Here is a 23,656-nt window from a genome sequence, read left to right as displayed (position 1 = left end):
AAGCTGGAGCCTTGTTTTTTTTTTCTTCTCTTCTAGCTTTCATTCCTTCCTTCATCTACATGTCTGGCCCTTCGGTTAGTGCATCTCTGGTTGGAGGCCCAGCAATATCAGCTTTTCCCCTAACCGTGGTGAAGAACAGTTCGGGTAAGCAGGCTAAGCATCTTGGATGAGGAGTAGCTGGTAATATGAAGGGGTGGAGAAGAGTGCTGTTTTGCCGAAGAGAAGGGAGCATCCATTGCTGGGCTCGAATGTCTAAAACTGGGATCGTTACGAGGGAAATATCCACTTCTGGGCTTCAGCAAGACAAGAAGGTTCACGTCTGTGAAGTCTAAAGCAAGCCAGTTGTCAAATCCACAAATTAAATCCCTTACTCTGATAAAGTCTGATATTTTAACCTTGTTTCACTTAGGAATTTTGCCTAGTTGCGGATCTCAGAATAATGGAACAGACAAATGGAATTTGACAGTGACTCCTGGAACGGTATGTGTGGTGTTGAAACCTTGAAAACAGTCTTACTGAAAAATTTAGGAATTAGTTGTGATCTTGGTGAAAGCCTAGGTTTATTTCTAGGTAGCACTAGAGCTTAGCAATTTGATCGTCACTGCCCTCCCCCAGCTCCTCCGCAACACTTTTTTAGAGCACTTAAGGATATGTCCTTGTACTCTGTTGCTTCCCCTAATTATAATGTATTTTACTGTCCATCTCCCTCAACCGGCTTGGAAACTCCTTGGGCAGGATTACATCTACAGACTATATTGTATTGTACTCTCCCAAGCGCTTAAATATAGTGCTCTGTATAAGTACTCAATAATAATCACTGATAAATTGCTTTGCCCACAGTATATGCACAATAAATACCATGACAACTGATTCTAGATGGTGCAAACATTCTTTTTCAGTCTTTGTTAAAAGTGGGATTGCCATAAAGTCTTTCCATTGCTTGTCAGGATAAATTACGGCACGATGAGATTGGCTTAAAATGAATTTGAGCCCTAATAGTGTATGGTATTTATTAAGTCTTGTGCTAAATGTGGTGTCAGGTACAGGATAATCTGACTGAACGCAGGCCCGACCACGTGGGGCGAGCTGAGCGTAGAGAGAGCAACCAATGATTTGAGAGGCTGGTTTGGATATTTCCCTGAAAAGAGTTGGGCCACTAAACAAAGGTAAGAGTTTACCCAAGACTATCAAGCTCAATTTTGATCAGGTATGTGGGATGATCTAAATAGGCCTTATCCCAATTAGTTTGCTCAGTCGATGATATTTAATGAGTGCTTGCTGTATTGCAGAGCACTGTACTGAAGACTTGGGAGAGTACAATATAACAGACTTGGTAGGCACGTTATACATTGATTGACTAGTTTCTCTGTGCTCCCTACCTCAGAGGTAGGAAAAGTGCAAGGATGGATTACAGGAAGCCTCATCCACTCATTCGTTCAATTGTATTTACTGAGTGCTTACTGTATTTATTGAGTGTTTTCTGTGTGCAAGACATCCAGGGCCCAGAATACCAAGCTCTTCCCTAGATAATAATGATGGTATTTGATAAGCACTTAGTAAGTGCCGAGCACTGTTCTAATCATTGGGGTAGATCCACGGTAATCAGGTTGTCCCGTGTGGGGCTCACAAGCCTTAATCCCCACTTTTACAGATGAGGTAACTGAGGCACAGAGAAGTTAAGTGGCTTGCCCAAAGCCCTCTGACTCCCCAAGTCCGGGTTCTTGCCACTAGGCCACACTGCTACTCAGTCTGGGGTGAATAACTGCCATCCCTACTCCCATTGTGGGGGAGTTCCCTAATTCAGAGTGGGCAGAATGCCTCTGGATAGTCAGTCAGTTGTATTTATTGAGCGCTTACTATGTGCGAGCACTGTACTAAGGGCTTGAGAGGATGGCTTTAACCAGAAATCTGCCTTGGGTCCTGAGCAGGCAATTGCTGGGAACTTAATTACTGATTCCATATTATTATTGTCATTAATAATAATAATGGTATTTGTTATTAAGCGCTTACTATGTGCCAGGCACTCTACTAGGTGCTGGGGGCAATGCAAACAAATCAGGTTGGACACAGTCTCTGTCCCACCTTAGGCTGTCAGTCTGAGTCCCCATTTTACAGATGAGATAACTGAAGCACAGAGAAGTGAAGTGACTTACCCAGGGTCACTCAGCAGAGTGGGGATTAGAACCCATGACCTTCTGACTCCCAGGCCCCTGCTCTATCCACTAGGTCACACTGCTTCCTTCACTGAAGTTTAAACATGTAGATTTAAAGTAGCCTCCTAACTCTTTTAAATATCCTTTTTTTTCAGAAAGTGCAGGAAGTGACTGTACAATTGAATCAGAATCTACAATCTTGTTCCTCCAAAGAGACAGATTTCTTCACAGAATTGCCTTGTATTGTTGAAACACTTCTGGTTTCTGCCTTCTACAGATCTTCTTGTATAGCATACTTACTCATTCAAGCAGAAATCCATGCCAACTCATCCCTTCTTCAGAATGTATCAGGTGAGTAGGGCATTTGAGGAGCTGAAAGTCTAAAAAAGCCTTTTCCTGTTCATGCATGTTTTTGTTTGATAAAGTCAAAGTTGAGAGATGCTTTAGAGTTTAAAAACAAATTCATAACCTTCAGTTGTGTTTGCAGAATTACTACTGAGTTTAGGAGCAGCATGGCCTAGTTGATAGAGCACAGGCCTGGGAGTCAGAAGGACCTGGGTTCTAATCCCAGCTCTGCCATGTGTTTGTTGTGTGACCTTGGGCAAGTCACTTCATTTCTCTGGGCCTCAGTTACCTCATTTGTAAAGTGGAGATTGACTGTGAACCCCATGCAGGACATGGACTGTGTCCAACCTGCATTACCTTGTATCTACCCCAATGCTTAGTACAGTGCCTGGCACCTAGTAAGCGCTTAACAAATACCATAAACCACAGCAACGAAGAATTGAGAGTTGGCAAGATACCTAGAATTTGGTTGTGAGTCCGGATTGTTTGTGAAAAATGCTAACGACAATTTTGTAGTCATCAAAGATGTCTGGAAACCAACAAGTACGATTATTCGTTCCTTTGGTCATATTTATTGAGTGCTTACTATGTGCAAGCCACTGTACTAAGCGCTTGGGAGAGTACAGTATAACAATAAACAGACACATTCCCTGCCCATAACAAGCTGACAGTCTAGAGAATGAGCCGAACACAGGTCTGGAAATCAGAAGGACCTGGGTTTTATTCCTGGCTCTGCCACTTGTCTCTTGTGTGACTTTGGGCAAGTCACTTCGCTTCTCTATGCTTCAGTTCCCTCCTCTGTAAAATGGGGATTAAGACCCTGAGCCCTGTGTGGGACAGGAGCTGTGTTCGACCCGACTATCTGGTGTCTATCCCAGCGCTTAGTACGGCGCCTGGCAAAAAGTAAGCACTAAACTGGTGCCGCCTTAATACAGTCGCTCATCCTATCCTGCCCTCTGCTGCCTGGATCATCTTTCTACATAAACGTTCAGGACGTGTCACCCCCCTCCTCAGTGGTTGCCCATCCACCTCCATATCATACAAAACTCCTCACCATCGGCTTTAAAGCAGTCCATCACCTTGCCCCCTCCTATCTCTCATCGCTTTTCTCCTTCCGCAACGCGGCCCACACACTCTGCTCCTCGAGTGCTCACCTTCTCACTGTACCCCGATGTCACCTGCCTCGCCGCCGACCCCTGGCCCATGTCCTGCCTCCGGCCTGGAACTCCCTCCCACCTCAAATCCTCCAGATAATTATTCTCTCCCGCTTCAAAGCCTTATTGAAGGCACCTCTTCTCCAAGAGGCCTTCCCAGACTAAGCCCCACTTTTCCTCATCTCCCGCTCCCTTCTGCATTGCCGTGACTTACTCCCTTTGCTCTCCCCCTGCACCCCACCAGCCCACAGCACTTATGTGTATATCTGTCATTTTGTTTATTTCTATCGATGTTCGTCTCCCCCTCTGTAGACCGTGAGCTCGTTGTGGTCAGGGAATGTCACTATTTATTGTTTTATTATACTTTCCCAAGCATTTACAGTGCTCGGCACACAGCAAGTGCTTAATATGACTCGAGTGAATGAAATACTACAATTTTTATTATTATTGGGAAAAAAAGAAATGATTGAGAACTATCCTGGTTTTTACTTAGACTGTGAGCCCCGGGTGGGACAGGGAGTGTGCCCGACCTGATGAGAAGCAGTGTGGCTCAGTGGAAAGGGCCCAGGCTTGGGAGTCAGAGGTCATGGGTTCTAATCCCGGCTCCACCGCTTGTCAGCTGGGTGACCTTGGGCAAGTCACTTAATTTTTCTGTGCCTCAGTGACCTCATCTGTAAAATGGGGATAAAGACTGTGAGCTCTATGTGGGACAACCTGATTTCCTTATATCTACCCCAGCGCTTAGAACAGTGCTTGGCACATAGTAAGCACTTAACAAATATCAACATTATTCTTATTATTATGTTTCATCTACACCAGTACCTAAACGTATGTTCTTGGCGCATAGTAAGTGCATAGCCAACACCATAATTATTATTTAACCTTTTTTCAGGGGTTAATTGTGGTGCCTGGGAAGTCAAAAACCATTGATGCTTTGAAATTATTTTCATTTTGTTGGTTCTAATAAGAGGTCTTATTAGTAGGATTAAAATTAGGTTTTTGAATCCCTCAGAGTTTTCCAAGTCTCTTGGGGTATCCTTAACTGGGGATCGCTTATTAGCAGTTGATCAGCGGGGACTCTGAAATGAATTATTTTCTTTTTGGAAAGCCAAATGTGTGAGAAAAGCTTTCATTTTTTCTGTTGTGTGTTTCATACTATGAATTTTCTACTTTTATATTCTTCAGAAAGCATGACTGTGATTCCTAATCAGGTTTATCAGCCCCTTGGCTCATGTCCTTGTGATTTGACAGCTGGGGCCTGTGATGTTCGGTGCTGCTGTGATCAGGTATTCAATCAATCTTATTTATTGAGTGCTTACTGTGTATAGAGCACTATACTGAACGCTTGGTACATTTTGCATACTTGTAGGGAAGAGATTTCTGGGTTCTGTTAGAAAAGAAACATCATGAAAGACCCTCTAAAATACTCAACACGCATTTATATTAAGTAATAATTCAAAATCTATGCATGCATATATCCACTATGAGAAGCAGCAAGGCATAGTGGATAGAGCACGGGCCTGGGAGTCAGAAGGTCATGCGTTCTAATCCTGGCTCTGCTATTTGTCTGCTGTGTGACCTTGGGTAAGTCATTTTACTTCTCTGGACCTCAGTTACCTCATCTGTAAAATGGGGATTGAGATGGTGAGCCCCACATAGGTCAGAAACTGTGACCAACTCGATCTGTTTGTATCCCTCAGCGCTTAGTGCAGTGCCTGGCACAGAGAAAGCGCCTGAAAAGTACCATCATTATTATGTGCCTTTTTAAAACCTTGAGACTTTAAGAGTCTGGAGCCAGCAGACTTGATATTGTTTGTGAATCACAATTTTAGAGAAAGTTTTCTTTTAACCTGAAACCTTGAGGACCCTGATGTAACAATGTTTTTCACTGCGTACCATGATCAGCTGGAGGCTGGGGGTTTGCAATGGCATATAACTACTTACTTTAATTATATAGTTATTTGTAAAGAATGAAGGAAGCGAGCAAAAGAAATGTGTTAGTTCTCAAAGTCCATTTTCTGATGAGTGAATTTTCTGGCACTATTCAATGTGTTTCTAACCGTCCTCATTTGATCTTGACTGGGCTTCTTGGCTGTATTGGCTGTATCTGACTTGGAGATAAAGTAACTCTCACAGGCCCCTAGGATCATTTTGGAGCAGAAGTAACGTGGCCTAGTGGCAGAGGGCATGGGTTCTAATCCCGGCCCTGCCATTTACCTGCTTTGTGACTTTGGGCAAGTCATTTAACTTCTCTGGGCCTCAGTTATCTCATCTGTAAAATGGGAATTAAGAGTGTGAGCCCCATGTGGGACAGGGACTGTGTCCAACCTGATTTTCTTGTATCTACCCCAGCACTTAGTGTTTGGCACATAGAAAGTGCTTAACATATACCATTATTATTATTTTGTTAAGAAACTGGGTAACTTAGTGGTCAGAAAGAATTAATGTGCCTGTGAAACCAGAGTGATTTACAGTCCTCTCACTGGCAGGATCAAGCTTTCTAAGAATCCTCCTCTATGTCCGGGGAGCCTGATTAATGAAGCAGATGAGGTTGATATCCTGTTGATTTTCTGTTCTTTTTTTTTCCTGTGTATTTTTTCAAGGAATGCACATCAGACTTAAAGTTATTCGAACAGTTCTGCATTACAGGAGTTTTTGGAGGTAATGTAAATCCTCCTTTTGACCAGCTGTGTTCAGCTCAAGCCAGAAATGACGTCCCTGATTGGTTTCCATTTTTGTGTGTGCAGTCTTCCCTTGAAAACACACCGTTTCTTGGTTACTTCTATCACGGTTCTATGTAAGTAGAAAAACAGCTGAGTGGGAAAGTCCAGTGTCCTTATCCGTTAATACAATTTTTCATTTGGCTACATAAGATAGTTTCTATCCTATCCAAATGAAATGCTTAAAAAGTAGGAACTTTCAGGCCAAATATTAAATGGAGCCTTTAAATAGAGACTATTTAAAAGTCTAAGTAAATTATCTTTTTGAAATGCTTTTGCAGTCTCTTCTTCCCCACCACTGATATAAAGGACCTTTCCGATTTTGGTTACAAGCAAGGAGACCCAATTATGACTGAAGACAAAGAATATTTCACCATTCCTCAGGTAATAATTCTAATATTTTCAAATATTTTTGCTTTTTTATACTTCAGTGTCTTTAATTTGTTATAGAAATGTCTCCTATTAAGACTTAATTTAGAAATTGATCTTTCCCTTGTTTTATTTTTCTCCATGGATTTAATCTTTGTAAATCCTATTAAGAAAATGGTTTTAAATACATCCTAAATCATTGACTGGCTTTATCCCCCCAAACAAATGAACTTAGGAATTCAAAAATCCAAGTCTTTCTCCAAATCTCTAATGGACCTTCTTTCTTTGGTTTGGTTCGATTTGTTAAAAGACTTTTTATTAATTACATTTCTAAATAGTCATTTAACTTAATTTTTCAGTATTAGGGAAAAGTGATTCCTCAGGTTTTAAAACTTATAGACTGACAGAGTGCATAACACCCCAAAATTCAGATTTTATACAAAAAAAATCATTTTGCAGATTTAATTGAACGCTTCATTTTCTAGCTGTTCAAGATGAGGAAAAGGTGATGAATTGAACAATTGCCCTAGGCATCCCAATTGATTGTGTGTACAAAACAATTTTCCAAGTTGTACTATTTGAACATAGTGAGGGGTGGGGGTGAATGAGTGAGAAAGCATTGCGATGAGAACTTATTGGCAGTTGAGGGAATGGATGAACAATGCCATGTCTTTGTGGAATGACATTTATTGAGAATGTCAAGATTTCAAGGTGTAACCTTGAAGCGTAGTAGATTTAATTTTGGCCCATTCGTTGTTAAAATGATAAAAGCAGGGAACCATCATGTGACAGACCTACGAAGTAGTTATTGGAGTGATTTTCTTATGAAGCAAGTGATAATGAGTATTTAGTTTTTTTAATAATCGAGGGCTTAACCTCCTTTTTTTTTAATTCCCTCACAGATATCCATGTTTGGGCAATGTATCAAAAATGCCCCAGTGGCATTTCTTCAGAATTTTGATGTTAAATGTGTTACTAATTTGGTTGAATACAAGGAAGGGCTTATCAATGTGAGGATAAAAAGTGGCACCATAGGAGGTATGTTGCACTCGGTTTGGCAAAAAGACATTATTTATGACATTAATTGTTATTTATTCATGCAATCATTCAGTCGTATTTGTTGACTGCTTACTGTGTGCAGAGCACTGTATTAAGCGCTTGGGAGAGTATGGCATAACAGACACATTCCTGCCCACGACGAGCTCACAGTCAAGTTTTATGACATTAACATGTGATTATATCACAGGATAACTTACTGTCACAGGACCAGTCTGGTTGGTAAATTTAAACTGCTAAAGAAAATTATTTTCTGTAGAGGGACTTTATTCTTAAGATAGTTGCCATTTATTTTATTTCAGAAACATGACGTGTGTGCTTTTTAGCTGCAGTTTGGATGTGTCTGGGATTTCGATCATGGGAATATAGTGCTCTGATGTAAAGATAATAATGATTATGGTATTGTTACGTGCTTAACTATGTGCCAAGCATAGTACTAAGTACTGGGAGAAATGCAAGATAATCAAGTTGGTCAGTCTCTGTACCAAATGGGGCTCACAGTCTAAGTAAGGAGGGAGTAGGATTTAATCTCCATTTTAGGAAATGGAGGCACAGAGAAGTTAAGTGATTTGCCCAAGGTCACAGAGCAAACAAGTAGCAGTCAGAATTAGAATTCAGGGCCTCTGACGCCCAGGCCTATGCTCTTTCCACTAGATGCCAGAGAAGCAGCATGGCTTAGTGGTTAGAGCACGGGCTTGGGAGTAGGAAGGACGTGGGTTCTAATTCCGCTTCCACCACTCGTCTGCTCTGTGATCTTGGGCAAGTCACTTCACTTCTCTGCACCTCAGTTCCCTCATCTGTAAAACGGGGACTAAGACTGTGAGCCCTATGTGGGACAAGGACCGAGTCCAACCTGATTAGCTTTTATTTACCCCAGCACTTAGTACAGTGACTAGCACATAGTAAGCACTTAACAAATACCACAATTATTATTATTAATAAGTGCTTAATAAATGCCATTTTTAAAAAAATAAGAAGGTGTTGCTGCTTCTTAGAAGTGCCACAGTATTCCCACATGACCATGTGTAATAAATGCTCAATCTGTTACCAGAGTCCTCTGGGGTTTAGAATCTATGGCTTTATAATTGGTGCGTAGTATAAAGAACACGTGTGGATATTTTGGTTTCTGTTTGAAAAACGACCATCTTTCTATCTGAAGAATGAGAGGATAGTTGAGCGATCAAGAAGAAAGTTAGCAATGAATGTATTTATCTTCTCAGATGCTGTCATCCCCAAAATAACTTATGAAGAAATAACTGATTTAAGCAAGTTCATCACTAGTACAGGTATTTATACATCATCATTTTCATGTTCATTTTTCTGCAGCCTCAAATACAGCTCTGTTGAAAAGGTGAAATCACAGGAACAGACAGAAATTGTTTTTGGGAAAGGTCTGATTTTATTTAAAACTTTACTATCATAGCATGTCTTAATACCATTGATTGGTAGGCTAGTTAAGATTTTAAATTAACATATTAATAGTTCTCTATTGTAGATAAATTAAAGCAGATTTAAATCGTTTCAGGGCCACGAAAATGTTCATTTGTCCATCTCTCATTTACCTAATCATTGTGACGATGTCCCTAATGTCAGTGAGAATCAATAACCTGAACAAATATGGTATTGGTGAGGCATTGTATATAAAAATTTCGAAGAATTATTTTCATGCCACAACATGATTTTTTTTCAAGTCTGTGTAAATTTTCATGGTTTCAATGGAATTACGAAAACACACACAATGATAAGTCTCACACCATCTACCTTCCCACCTTCTCTGATAAAAATTTATTCTCTGCCTATTAAATACATGATATCCACTAGATTTTTTAAATATAAAGAGCCAAACTGGTGTTCGGTTGCTGGATAAATACATTTTTGGATTTCATTTGGGACATTCTTATTTTGCCTTAGTGCCAGCTGTTATTTTTCCATATGTGCTTGTTATCTGTGCTCATATAATTATATTATTATTATTGTTACTATATTGTATTATTGGATTTTGTGGACTTTGTCTCTTTAAGATTCTACCTCTTTGAGAGCAGGGACAACTGAATATTCCCTAAGCATCTGCACATAATTGGCATTCAGGGAATACCATTGATGGTGGGCTGGTAACAACACACTGGAATAACTCAATTCACGTTTAGTTGACTGTGTTCTAGTCCCTTCTCAATCATAATAAACAGCATTGGGTGCTCCAGTTATGGTGCTGGTGGTAATAGTAGTAGTAATAGAAGAAATAGTAGTATCTATTGAACAACCACTTGTTGCAGTACACTGTACTAGATGTTTGGGGTGCACAGACTAGCAAAGTGATGTCACCTACCCACAAGGAGCTTACACTCTGAGGAAGACAAACATAAAAAAGTAGAACAGACATATATAAATAGGGGCTAAATAATAATAATGATGATATTTGTTAGTTGCTTACTATGTGCCAAGCAATGTTCTAAGCTCTGAGGTAGATACAAAGTAATTAGGTTGTCCCACCTGGAGCTCACTGTCCTCATCTCCATTTTCCAGATGAGGTCACTGAGGCACAGAGAAGTGACTTACCCAAGGTCACACAGCAGACAAGTGGGGGAGCTGGGATTAGAACCCACGTCCTCTGACTCCCAAGCCTGGGCTCTTACCACTAAGTCGCGCTGCTTCCCTACTTAGCCATGCTGCTTCCCTAAGAGAGTATACATTAGAAGCAGTGTGGCTCAGTGGAAAAAGCACAGGCTGGGGAGTCAGAGGTCATGGGTTCAAATCTTGGCTCCGCCACTTGTCAGCTGCATGACTTTGGGCAAGTCACTTAACTTCTCTGTGCCTCAGTTCCCTCATCTGTAAAATGGGGATGAAGACTGTGAGCGACAGGTGGGACAGCCTGATCACCTTGTATCCTCGCCAGCACTTAGAACAGTGCTTTGCACATAGTAAGCGCTTAACAAATGCCATCGTTATTATTTTTATTATATGTTCATAAGTGCTAGAGGTGGCTGAAGGTATGATTCAGCTCAGGATGCTGGGAAATTAACTGGAGTGAGCTTGTTGGAGGCAGGATTTGAATGCGGGCTTTATTGTTATTGTTTAGGTCATGGGTTCGAATCCTGGCTCTGCCACTTGTCAGCTGTGTGACTGTGGGCAAGTCACTTAACTTCTCTGTGCCTGTTACCTCATATGTAAAATGGGGATGAAGACTGTGAGCCCCACGTGGGACAACCTGATTCCCCTGTGTCTACCCTAGCGCTTAGAACAGTGCTCTGCACATAGTAAGCGCTTAACAAATACGAACATTATTATTATTATTATTAATAATGAGATGTTCATCCCCTTGATTCTATTTATTGCTATTGTTTTTGTCGGTATGTCTCCCCCGATTAGACTGTAAGCCCGTCAATGGGCAGGGACTGTCTCTATCTGTTGCCGATTTGTACATTCCAAGCGCTTAGTACAGTGCTCTGCACATAGTAAGCGCTCAGTAAATACTATTGAATGAATGAATGAATGAATGCGGGGAGAGCTGTGGTCTATCTGCTGAGGGGAAGGAGGGAGTCCAAGTTGGGGGACCAGCCCGAGCAAGGACATGGAGGTGGGAGAGTCAAGAGCTAGAAAGTTGGCGTGGGAAGAATGAAGACAGCCAGTTGGGGAATAGTGGGGATTGTGGGGCCGGTTGGTGGAGAGCTTTGAAACTGCCTGGGAGAAGTTTTTTATTTGATGTGAAGGCACACAGGGAGACAATGGGAGATTTTGAGGAGAGCTGTGGGCCAAGCGATGCTTCAGGAAGATGATCTGCATGGCAGTGGGGAGCATAGATGGGAGTGGGAAGAGGCTGGATGCTGGGAGACCAGCGAGGAGGCTAATGCAGTAGTCTCTCTATAGCAAGATGAGCGTTTACATCAGCGTGATAGTGGTTTGAGTGGTTTGAGTGGAGAGGACAAGGGCGGATCTAGGAAACGTGCAGGAAAAATTGGCCGGAATTGGCAATGGGCCGGATGTGAGAGTTAAAGGGTAGTCAGGAGTCGAGGACGACATGAAGGCTATGGGTTTCTGGGATGGAGAGGATGATGGCGTTGATCGAGGTGGCCAAGTTGGGGGTAGCTTATGGAGGAAGATGGGGAGATTAGTTTTTGCCATGTTGAGCTGGAGACTCTGGCGGCACATCCAAGTGGAGACGTCTTGAAGGTTCATTCAATAGTATTTATTGAATGTGTGATTTCAATAGTATGTGCAATAGTGAATGTGCAATAGTATTTATTGAAGGTGCAAAGATGTGTAGTAAGATTGCAGGTCAGATGAGAGGTCAGGCCTAGAGAGAGATTGGGAGTGCTCTGCACACAGCACTCAGTAAATTCGACTGAATGAATTGGGAGTCGTCAGCGTAGAAATAGTGGCTGGAGCCATCTGAGTGGATGAGTTGCCCAAGAGAGGGAGGGTAAAGCAAGAAGAGTAGAGGACCTAAAACACTGTAAGAGGATGAGAGGCAGAGCCAGCAAACAAATCTGCGAATGCATAAATTGGTTATCATAGCAGAAAATCTTAGCTCTGAATTCTTTGCTGAGGGAATATGAAAGGGAAAAGGTTCAAGAATTGTCCTTCGCTGGCATAAAGCAATAACAAAACTTTGCCAAGTCATACTTAAACTTTACGTCGTCAGCTACAGACCTATTCTTTTCTTTGTAGAAACATTTCAGAAATTTGGGTCATCTGAAAAAAATGTGAACTTGGAAGAACACTATATTTTCAGATGGAAAAACACTACAATCAGTGAAATAAATGTCAAAGTTGTCTTTGCAAAAGTGAATGTCGATCAAAAAGGTAACTTTTTCTCAGGGGGCTGGGTTGTATAAACTATCTTTCTCCCCTCTTTTGTTTTAAATATAAACAAAAATATTATTGAATTTAGTTTACAGTTAAGCCTCAGATTATACCTGTGATTCCATTCTTGAAAAACACAGTCCAAATTTATTGATGCTATTGATGCCTGTCTACTTGTTTTGTTGTATTGCTTGTTTTCCCCCTTCTAGACTGTGAGCCCGTTGTTGGGTAGGGATTGTCTCTATTTGTTGCCAAATCGTACTTTTCAAGGGCTTAGTACAGTGCTCTGCACACAGTAATAAATACAGCTCAATACACACAGCTCAATAAATACAATTGAATGAAATAGACACTTAGCTAATAAAGGTATAGAAGACCTGTGTTTCAGGCTCCCAAGGTGTTCTCCATAATTGATCAATATAGCAGTTTTATTTTTTATTATAATAATAGTGGTATTTATTAAGTGCTTATTACGTTTCAAGCACTGTTCTAAGAACTGAGGTAGATACAAGGTTGGAAACAGTCCCTGTCCCATAGGGGACTCAGAGTCTCAGTCCCCCTTTTACAGATGAGGTAACTGAAGCATAGAGGAGTGAAGTGACTTGCCCAAGGTCACACAGCAGCCAAGTGGAGCCGGGATTAGGACATGACTTCAGATTCCAAGGCCCGTGCTCTAGCCACTATGCCATATGCTTCATTGGATTTTGCCCCCAGTCAATCAGGACCCTGGAGTGCACATGGTATCTGGGTCAGTAAAAGAATAATAGCTTTTCCATAAATTTTCCTTTGTGTTTCCACAGATGGAAGGGATCATGCAGGCTTTCACAGCTTTTTTTTTAATGGTGTTTGTTAAGCGCTTACTGTTTGCCAAGCACTTTATTAAGCTTTGAAATCTGGAATAGAGTTCTCATTTTTTGAAAGGAGGACTCTCTGTGACAGGCATTTCCCAACTAAGCTGGTCTCATCTGTGTTCCAACCTGCCTCCAGGTGGTAACTTTGTTTTGTAATGATCTTGGGCAGGTTGGATGGGGAAAGCTTGTTGCTGCTTCATGGTCTGCAGATGCAGCTTTACTGACCAGTTTAACCTTCTCCTGCCTAGACCTCTTTTTACATTTCTCAAATGTATTACTGGCTATAAAAGTGTGTATGTATATATATATATATATATATATTAGCCAGACTTTTCTGCCCTTAAATTAAAGCAGCAGACTATTTTAAGTAATCACATAATCTCTTACCTTTTTCTTACATCACCGTTTTTCTTTTTTTAATGGTATTTGCTCAGTGCTTACTATGTGCCAGGCATTGTACTAACCGCTGGGCTAGATACGACTTAATCAGGTCGGACACCGTCCCTGTCCCGCAGACGGTTCACAGTCTTAATCCCCATTTTACAGATTAGGTAACTGAAGTCCAGAGAAGTGAAGTGGTTTGCCCAAGGTCCCACAACAGCAGAGTGGCAGAGCCAGGGATTAGAGCCCAGGTCCTCTGATTTAGGCCCATGCAGTTTCCTCTAGGCCATGCTACCTCGCATGCTGGTTCAACTAATAAAATGATAATAATGTTATGATTGAAGAAATGGTGAACATTTACTAAGGGAGAATAACAGGGAAAGTCAAGCTGATACCATGATATTTTTTTACGCTCTAAGAGCTGATTATTGGAGGTGAAGAGTGATGTGAATATATCTACCAATTCTGTTGTATTATAATCTCCCAAAGTGGATTCAGCGCTTGGCATCCAGTAACTACTCAATAAATCTCTTTCGCCTTATGCCGTCGAGTCGTCTTCGACCCATAGCGACTCCACGGACACATCTCTCCCAGAGCCACCTCCATCTGCAGTTGTTCTGCATGTGGATCCATAGTGTTTTCTTGGTAAAATTCCGGAAGCGGTTACTATTGTCTCCTTCCGCGCAGTCACCTTGAGTCTCTGCCCTCAACTCTCTCCCGTGCAGCTGCTGCCCGGCACGGGGAGTTTTGACTTGTAGCAGATTGCCTGCTACTCTCTAGCCACTGTCCAAGCTAGGAATGGAATGGGTAATGCCTCTGCTTGACTCTCCCCTCCGCAGTGGAGACTGGTAGAGGATTGGAAACTCTTCCTTGGGAGCCTGAGAGGGGAGCTCAGTAAATGCCACTGATTAATCAGTTGACACTAGCTGTGCCTGTGTATCTTGTTGACTGCTGTCTACCATGTAAATGTGAATATTGCAAGTTTTAAAGTACGGGGTCACAATTAATTGACCACACATCCCTGAAACAGTTAAAAAAAAATACCATCAAAAACAACACCTGCCTATAGGTGTATGCTTCAACAGAAATGAGATTGGGTTATTTGTCGAGGTTAAAATTTAATTACAAGGAAAATAAGTGGTGTTCTTTTTAAGTGGAACAATAAGTACATATATATATATTATATATATATATATATATGTATACATATTTCTGGTTTTGGAATTTTTTTTCTAGGGTTGTTGACACAAAGATTTACTGTAAAATTTTTAAATTTCAATGGTGTGAATGAGCAAGAATTCTCTGGAAATCCAGGTAAGAGTCTTGTGTTTAGATTCCAGTGGCGTCTGATCCCCTGAGGGCAGAAATTACATCTACCAACTCTATTATATTGAAAATTCCCAAGTGCTTACTACAGTGCTCAATAAATACTATTGATCGATCACTATCTTAGTAGTTTATTTGAGGGAGTGACACGGAATTAGTCCAGTGAATGTTAGAATACTATCAAGATGGTCCTAAATAGCTCCCCAAATGTTCCTTTGCACCCCTCCCCTTCTCCCTATTATTATTGCTTCATGGGTGTACTTTCATAATCTGTCATCTACCCCATTTCTATTAATTTAAATAGTTCTATGCTATTACATAGGTAATTGTTCATTTAATTCACTCCTTTTATATATATATATTACTTTTAAGAGCTTAATAGTTAATGCTGGGGTATTGAACAGTTAACCAAATTAACTTTTTCCAGAAACAACATATTGCTATTTGGCTATTGATGTTTGTTTTTCTTTCTTTTTTAAATGTTATTTGTTTAGTGCTTATTATATTCCAAACACTGTTTTAAGCATTGGAGTAGATTTAAAAAAAATGGTATTAGTTAAGCATTTACCGTGTGCCAGGAACTGTACTAAGTGCTGGGGAATATTCAAGTTAATGAGGTTGGACACAGTCCCTGTCCTACCTAAGACTCACAGTCTCAATCCCCATTTTACAGTTGAGGTAACTGAGGCACAGAAAATAACAATAATAATAATGATTTATGGTATTTGTTGAGTGTTTACTTTGTGCCTAGCACCCTTCTAAGCATTGGTGGAGATCCACCTTAATCAGGTTGAACACAGCCTCTGTACCACATGGGGCTCACGGTCTTAATCCCCATTTTACAGATGAGCTAACTGAGGCCCTTGGAAGTAAAGTGACTTGCCCAAGATCACACAGCAGACACGTGGTGGAGCCAGGTTAAGAACCCAGGCCCTCTGACTCCTAGGCCTATGCTCTTTCCACTAGGCCGTGCTGCTTCTCGTGTTTTTTGATCTTACTTTGTTCTGTTTGATTAGGCAACAAATAAGCCTTTAGAAGGGAACTGCCGTATTAAAATGTGGACTTGTGGGAGACAGCATGGTCATGGGCTTGTGGGAGAAAGCAGGGGTTGGCCATCTGTTTTGCATAAGAGCCGAGCCAAATGAAAACTCCGTATAGGCGGTATGCAAAGGGCCACGTAATTATCATCCCTCAACTGACGAGTGGTGTCGTTCTGTAATGCTTTTGGCTTATGCTGTCGAGTTATCTCTGGCCCATAGCGACACCATGGACGCATCTCTCCCAGAACACCCCGCCTCCCTCTGCGGTCATTCTGGTCGTGGAGTTATGTCATGCTGCAGGGCACCAGTGTGGTGATGTCGGGGGTGATGTGGAGGAAAGAGGGAAAATGAAAGGGGAAAGGGAAGTGGGGGGGAGAGAAGTGTGTGAAGGGAGAAAGGTGGGAGGGAAGGGGTTAAGGAGAAGGCGTCAGCAACAGACAAACCCCTCAGGATCCTAGGGCCTGGGCTTTTTATTTTAGTGGTTTTTTTGGTATTTAAACCCTTACTGTGTGCCAGGCACTGTTCTAACTGCTAGGGTAGAGTCAATCTATTCAGGTTGGACACAACCCATGTCCCCAGTGGGGCACCCAGTCTTAATCCCCATTTTCCAGAGGAGGAAACTGAGGCCCAGAGAAATTGAGTGATTTCCAACGGTCATCTGGGGGATAAGTGGCAGAGTTGGGGTTAGAACCAAGGTCCTTCTGAAACTTAGGACTTTGCCTTATCCACTAGGCCATGCTGCTTCTCATTTCAACTGGGGCACTCTTGTCCTGATCTGACCAGGGAGGAAGTTTTTGGCCTTCATTCATTCATTCATTCATTCATTCATTCATTCATATTTGTTGAGGGCTTACTGTGTGCAGAGCACTCTACTAAGCGCTTGGAAAGTACAGTTCGCCAACAGAGATGATCCCTACCCAACAATGGGCTCACAGTCTAGAAGGGGGAGACAGACAACAAAATAAAACAAGTAGAGAGGCATCAATACTATCAAAATAGATAAATAGAATTATAGATTTATAAACATCATTAATAAAATTAATAGGATAATAAATAGGTACATATATACACAAGTGCTGTGGAGCAGGGAGGGGGGTAGTGCAGAAGGAAGGAGTAGGGGCGATGGGGAGGGGAGGAGGAGCTGAGGAAAAGGAGGCTTAGTCTGGGTAGGCCTCTTGGAGGAGGTGAGCTCTCAGTGGGGCTTTGAAGGGGGGAAGTGTGATTGTTTGGCAGTTTTGAGGAGGGAGGGCATTCCAAGCCAGAGGTAGGACGTGGGCCAGGGGTCGATGGCGGGACAGGAGAGAATGAGGCACAGTGAGTAGGTTAGCACCAGTGGAGCTCGTAGTGCACGGGCCGGGCTGTAGAGGGGAGAAGGGAGGTGAGGTAGAAAGGGGCAAAGGGATGGAGAGCTTTGAAGCCAATAGTGAGGAGTTTTTGCTTGATAAGGATGTTGATAGACAACCACTGGAGATTTTTAGGAGGCGGGGGTGACATGCCCAGAGAGTTTCTCTAGTAAGATAATCCAGGCATCAGAGTGAAGTATAGACTGAAGTGGAGATGTCACCTGGAAGGAAGGCAAACTCGCCCCTTCCTGGCTACTTCTGGGCTGCCGTTTGTCCTTGTCTCCACTCCCGCTCCTGCCCATGGCCCCCGAGTTTCCCCTTCCCCCACCTCCAAAATGGTGCCAAATCTGGACCACATTCCAGCCCCAATCCTGCTTCCGGCCCCCCTCCTGCTCCTGCCCGCCCTACAGAACCCTCCACGTGTGTTAGCGCCAGCTGGAGAAGTGGGGCAAGGAGGATGAGGTGAGGTTCGGGGGATTTGATGAGGCTTGGGTTTGTCCTACCAGCTTGTGAGGTGGACGGACGACAGGGGAAAGGGTCCCAGTTCTGCCAATGGCCCGCTGGAGACCTTGGTCAAGTCACTTAACCTCCCTGGTCTTCAGTTTCCTTGTCTATAGGTGTAGATATAGATCTCGAGTGCTTACTACACTGTTCCACACACAACAAGCACTCAATAAGTACAACTGATGTATTGACTGATTCAGAGATCTTTCCATCAGCTCAGGCCTGCCTGATTGGAACTGATTTCTAGGTTATGGTCTACTAATCCAGCTTTTAGAATGGTGCCTGGCACATAGTAAGCGCTTAACAAGTACCATAATTATTAATCAGTCCTAAGCTTGGGTTTTTTTTTCTTTATGGTACTAGTTAAAGCGCCTGCTATGTGCCAGGCACTGTACTAAGCGTAAGGATAGATACAAGCTAATTAGGTCAGACACAGTCCATGTCCCACCTAGAGCTCAGTGTTCATCACCCTTTTACAGATGAGGTAACTGAGTGTGGGTAGGGAATGTGTCTCCCAACTCTGATGTATTGTACTCTCCCAATCCCTTAGCGTTCTACATACAGTGAGTGCTCGATAAATCTGTAGGCATTGCTGAGAAGCAGTATGACTTAGTCTATAGAGAGCACAGGCCTGGGAGTCAGAAGGACCTGGGTTCTAATTCCAGTTCCACCACTTGTCTGCTGCGTGACTTGGAAAAGTAACAACTTCTCTGTGCTTCAGTTTACCTCATTTGTTAAATGAGGATTAATACTCTGAGCCCCAAGTGGGCTGTGAACTTTGTCCAACCTGATTAGCTTGTATCTTAGCGTAGTGCCTGGCACATAGGAAGCAGTTAAATACCATAAAAAAAAGCATAGATACCATTGATGGATTGATTGACTGTAGAGTGGTAATAATACTGTCTCTTTTTACCTCACAGGTGTGTTGTGAGGAGATGATTCATGCGAAAGCACTTTGGAAAAATAAATGCACTCTACAAATAGAAGTTATCAGTATTATTATGTGCCAAATTTTAAAGTTTGGCACTTAGAATTTAAGATTTTATTTTCAGTGCCACAAAAAACATGTATATGATACTTATAGTCAACATGTATGAAGAAGGTTTTCATTATCAAAGCTATAATAAAGTGACTTGCAGATTCTTGCACAAGTAATTCTTTGATAAACGTTCTAAGGGAAATTAACCTGGGAATCAAGATATGTGTATTATTCCCCTGTCTTACCACTGACTTTCTTGGGGAATTATAGCTAAAGATACCTTAAATCCACATACCCGGTTCTTGAGACACTTTTTTCCCCCAAAGGAGTGATGCTGCTATATTTCTGACAGAATTATGATCATCTTTTTTAAATAAAACTATAGAAATGCTTCTTATTAAATATTCCTTAGATTTTTGGTAGAGCTGTTGTTATGATGGATTGAAGTCTTTAGAAGAATATTTACGAATTTGTTAATGCATAGGTTACCAGATTGGAAAACCTGTTAGAGCACTAAACACCAACAGTGTGGATAACATTACTACTTTAAACCTTTGGCATCCAGGTAAAAGCATTTTATTTATTGTGATTAACATGGCAAGATATATTCTTTAAATATAGATGGCTTAGTTAACGACAAAGCCTTTTTCCCCATTTTGTGCTCTCTCAGTGCTTATTTCAGGTGAAGTATTGGCTTGTTAGTAGGTCATTTTAGGCACGGTTTTTCAAGATTTTTTTGAGATTCTACCTTTGTGCTTTTAAGATTGTTTTCCCCTCAAGTATCTCTTTTTGCCCCATCCTTTATTTTTCCTCATGAATGCTTCCAAGCCCCCATCTCATAAACCTCTCCAAAACAGCAGCATGGGTGAAGGAAAAAACCTGTGTGTCTCATCACCATCTCCTGGGCTACTGCTGTTTCTTACCCATTCCCCCAAAGTGCTTATTTATCTCTTCTCATTATCTACCATAATCACTGTACCCCTATAACGTTCTGAAGTGTCCCAGGGCCTTCTATTTCCAACTTCCGTGTTAGGAAGTTGGGTTAGAGATCTGAGGCTCATCCCATTATCTCCTAATGATGGATATCAGACCAATGTAGCCCTTTGACCTGTTCCTTCATCTTTAATTGGGGTTATTTCCTTTTAGAATTGGAGTCTTTCATTGAGGCAGTCCTTGTTAACTTCTGGAAGATCTTGCATTCTGTTGATCAGAATAAAACATTCATAACATTGCAGAAAATATTGTGAGGCAGAAGTATCTTAGTTCAAAAAGAATATTTAAAGTGTATAGCAATGAGACTTATTGCATGCTACAGACTGATTCTTAAAGTAGAGTTTTATTTCACCTGTATTTGACCATTTTCTTCAAAATTAGGTTTGAAAATAGCTTTAAAGAGATATTCATTTTTAATTTAGAAATAATGTCAAGTTGACACATCGTTGCTTTATTTTGTAGCTGCCAGTGGTTTGTGTACATCAGCAGCTTTTACACCAGTTTTATTTGGAGAAAATGCATTATCCGGTTGCCATTTGAAAGTTGGCATTAATGAAAATTGCACTCAGTTTAGGTGAGTGTTCTGGGTTTTTTTTTTTTCAGTAATGGTATTTGTTAAGCGCTTACTACATGCCAGGCACTGTACAAACTGCTGGGGTAGATGCAAGCTAATCAGGTTGGACCCAGTCCATGTCCCAATTAGGGCTCACAATCTTAATCCCCATTTTACAGTTGAGGGAACTAAGGCACAGAGAAGTTAAGTGACTTATCCAAGGTCACCCAGCAGACAGGTGACAGTGCAGGGTTTAGAACCCAGGACCTCCTGACTCCCAGGCCTGTGCTCTATTAGGCTATGCTGCTTCTCTTTCCTTTTGTCCTATTTGTTTTTCTGATGAGCGTTCTGCTTTTTGAGCAGCTTTCTGATGATTCAATTATTGAATGAGTTCTGAAGATATTTTCTAATTTAACAGAGTCAAATATTGAAAGCAGGAGACTGCTGTAATAAGGCCTGGATGAAGGTCTGAGTCAGAATATAGTGAATGAATATAACTTGGTAGTATAATTTATAGGGGTTCATTCAGGTTTCAGTCAAAGCTATCTAGTCAAATCCCTTTATTCAAGCCGTTTACTGGGGAAGTGACTTGGCTTAGGGGAAAGAGCAGGGTTTGGGAGTCAGAGGACAGGGGCTCTGAATTCTGTGTGACCTTGGGCGGGCCGCTTAATTTCTCTGTGCCTCGGTTACCTCATCTGTAAAATGGCGATTAAAACTGTGAGTCCCCTATGGGACAACCTGACTACCTTGTATCGACCCCAGTGCTTAGAACAGTGCTCGGCACATAGTAAGTGCTTAACAAATACCATAATTATTACTATTATTAAGCCACATTCAAGCAAATTCCTCTCTTCATTGAGGAATTTATCCAAATCATTGGCCAACTCAGTGCTAGGTAAACCAAGATATGACTCTTATTGTAAAAAGACCCGCAGTGATCGATTTAATTGTTGATTTATGGATCGATTAAATTTTAGTTACTCTAAAGAGAACTTTCAGCCCTATACTTTTTAAATTAAAAAGCGCCATTAGGTCATTTCTTAAATATTGTCAGTAATGAACAAGGGGAAAAGATGGGGAAACTAAGCTGCAATGACTTATATGATAGAGATTGGAATGGATTAAGATTGAACTTCCACAAGGCACCGCCAAAATAAACATTCATCCGCAACTCCCAACTACTCTTTCTTCAGGGTCACAGATGGTGGTGCAGGGAAATAGGAGCCTGTCTCAATATGTGCAAGAAAACATAAAGGAGGTTCTGTTCTTGGCCAGTGCAGATCAATTTGAAATCTTAAGGAAAATATGATGCTTCAACTTTCAGGTCATCTCCTTCCAGACCTCCCTCTTTGACAGTGAAACAAATCAGCTACTGACTTAGAGGGAAATATGAAATCTTTTAAATGGCCAGGGTCAATCCCTGTAGAAGTTTTTAATACATCTGATAGAGCCCAACGCTTTAGCAGAATGGTGAGATGTGCTGCTTGTTGAGTAATGTATTCATCTCTTTCAGGGAGAACGTCACTGAAATACTTAATTCATTAGTTCAAGTAACTCATGTTGCAATGAGAGGCAACTCAAAGTACGAAAGACTCAGCGATGGCTGGTTGGAAATAATACGTAAGTTAAATGGGGATACCAAGGGGATGGGCGTTTTTGAAATAATTTAGTGCTCTATGTAGCTTTACTGTCCTGTTTCCTATCCTACCTTTCCTTTAAGTTGGATTCTTCTAACTCAGTTTTTTTGAGGCTGATCATACTGTCCTTTGAGTCTTCCTTTTTCCTCCCTTCATTGGTTATTTTTTGCTTGTTAACACTTTACCAAATGGTGCTGGAAGAGGAGGGTGAAATATAAATTTGTCCATTTTTGTAAAAGGTCTAATAGGAGAGTTTAAAACTAAAGGGCCCAAAGGACATTTGGAGCCATCCGTTGGCTGGGTTATCCTGCCGTAGCATGGATAATGAAGAGTGTCTTGACTCCAAAACCATTATTGAAAGTCAGATATACTTAGTTGAAATAAAATCACTGGAAATGCCGACTTGTTCATTCCAAGCGCTTAGCACAGTGCTCTGCACATAGTAAGTGCTTAATAAATACTAGTAAGCGCTCAATAAATACTATTGAATGAAAATGTCATAATAGGTGAGGTATTGAATGTGAACATTGCTTTTTTGTTATGGATGGCAAGAACTGCAGAGAAAGCACTGAAAGGACTGCATTTGTTTAATTGGGTAGAAAGATGGTGGAAACTCAATGCTAGGTAAACCAGGAGGACAAGAGAGGAAAACTCGTTTTACATTGAAATGACCTGCTATAGATCCCTACCACTAAAGCATAATTAGTATGCCAGCAGTTATGATCTTTTTGAAAACATAGTATTATGTAATGATCATTATTAGACTTCTTATAAAGTGGTATTTTTTATCACCTATGTGTTACACTTGTATGTGTATCGTCATTTTCAAAGAGTACCATGAGAAAAACGTTTTTAATAAGTGTACAATATGTAACTTCCACTGATCTAGATACACGATTTACTGATGCAAAGCCAAGTACTGGAAATTTGAGTGGCATCTGCCCAGATATTCCTACAGTGCTGAATATCCGTGTCCTCTTTGCTGATGCTGGGGCTGTAGAAGGCATTCCACAGCAAGAAATTCTTGGTGTGGAGACCAGGTACCACAAAATACTGAATAAATATAGTACCAAGAGACAGATACATTGTGAATCTTTGCAGTTTGACCCTGCTCTGCTGTGTGACTTTGGGCAAGTCATTTAACTTCTCTGTTCTTGTTTCCTCATCAGTAAAATGGGGATTAAATACCCGTTCTCCCTCCCACTTGTAGGCCCTCTGTGGGACAGGGACTGTGACCAACCCGATTATCTTGCCTGAATCCCAGCACATAGAATGCTTGGCGCATAGTAACTGCTTAACAAATACCACAAATTATTATTGTGATTGATCTACAGTTTTTTTTATGGTACTTGTTAAATACTTACTATATACCAAGCACTGTACTAAGCTCTGGGGGTAGATTCAATATAATCAGGGTGGACACTGTCCCTGTCCCACGTGGAACTCAGAGTC

General features: G+C 41.4%; 1 protein-coding gene across 1 annotated transcript in view; it reads left to right on the top strand.

Moving 5' to 3' along the window:
* Nucleotides 1-23,656, top strand: part of TCTN2 (tectonic family member 2) — a 28,328-nt gene that overhangs the window by 2,661 nt on the left and 2,011 nt on the right. The window contains exons 2-15 of the mRNA XM_029057898.1: nt 37-144; nt 410-480; nt 2,309-2,504; nt 4,838-4,938; nt 6,256-6,449; nt 6,654-6,756; nt 7,644-7,779; nt 9,018-9,083; nt 12,463-12,597; nt 15,066-15,143; nt 19,506-19,586; nt 20,477-20,588; nt 22,081-22,187; nt 23,094-23,244. Of these exons, the coding sequence (XP_028913731.1) occupies nt 60-144; nt 410-480; nt 2,309-2,504; nt 4,838-4,938; nt 6,256-6,449; nt 6,654-6,756; nt 7,644-7,779; nt 9,018-9,083; nt 12,463-12,597; nt 15,066-15,143; nt 19,506-19,586; nt 20,477-20,588; nt 22,081-22,187; nt 23,094-23,244 (1,616 nt within the window). The 5' untranslated portion in view covers nt 37-59. The remainder of the gene's footprint in view (nt 1-36; nt 145-409; nt 481-2,308; nt 2,505-4,837; nt 4,939-6,255; nt 6,450-6,653; nt 6,757-7,643; nt 7,780-9,017; nt 9,084-12,462; nt 12,598-15,065; nt 15,144-19,505; nt 19,587-20,476; nt 20,589-22,080; nt 22,188-23,093; nt 23,245-23,656) is intronic.

The sequence above is a fragment of the Ornithorhynchus anatinus genome, chromosome 2 (assembly GCF_004115215.2).
Source record: "Ornithorhynchus anatinus isolate Pmale09 chromosome 2, mOrnAna1.pri.v4, whole genome shotgun sequence".
In the NCBI taxonomy this organism is placed as follows: Eukaryota; Metazoa; Chordata; class Mammalia; order Monotremata; family Ornithorhynchidae; genus Ornithorhynchus; species Ornithorhynchus anatinus.
This window is presented reverse-complemented; position numbering and strand designations above follow the sequence as displayed.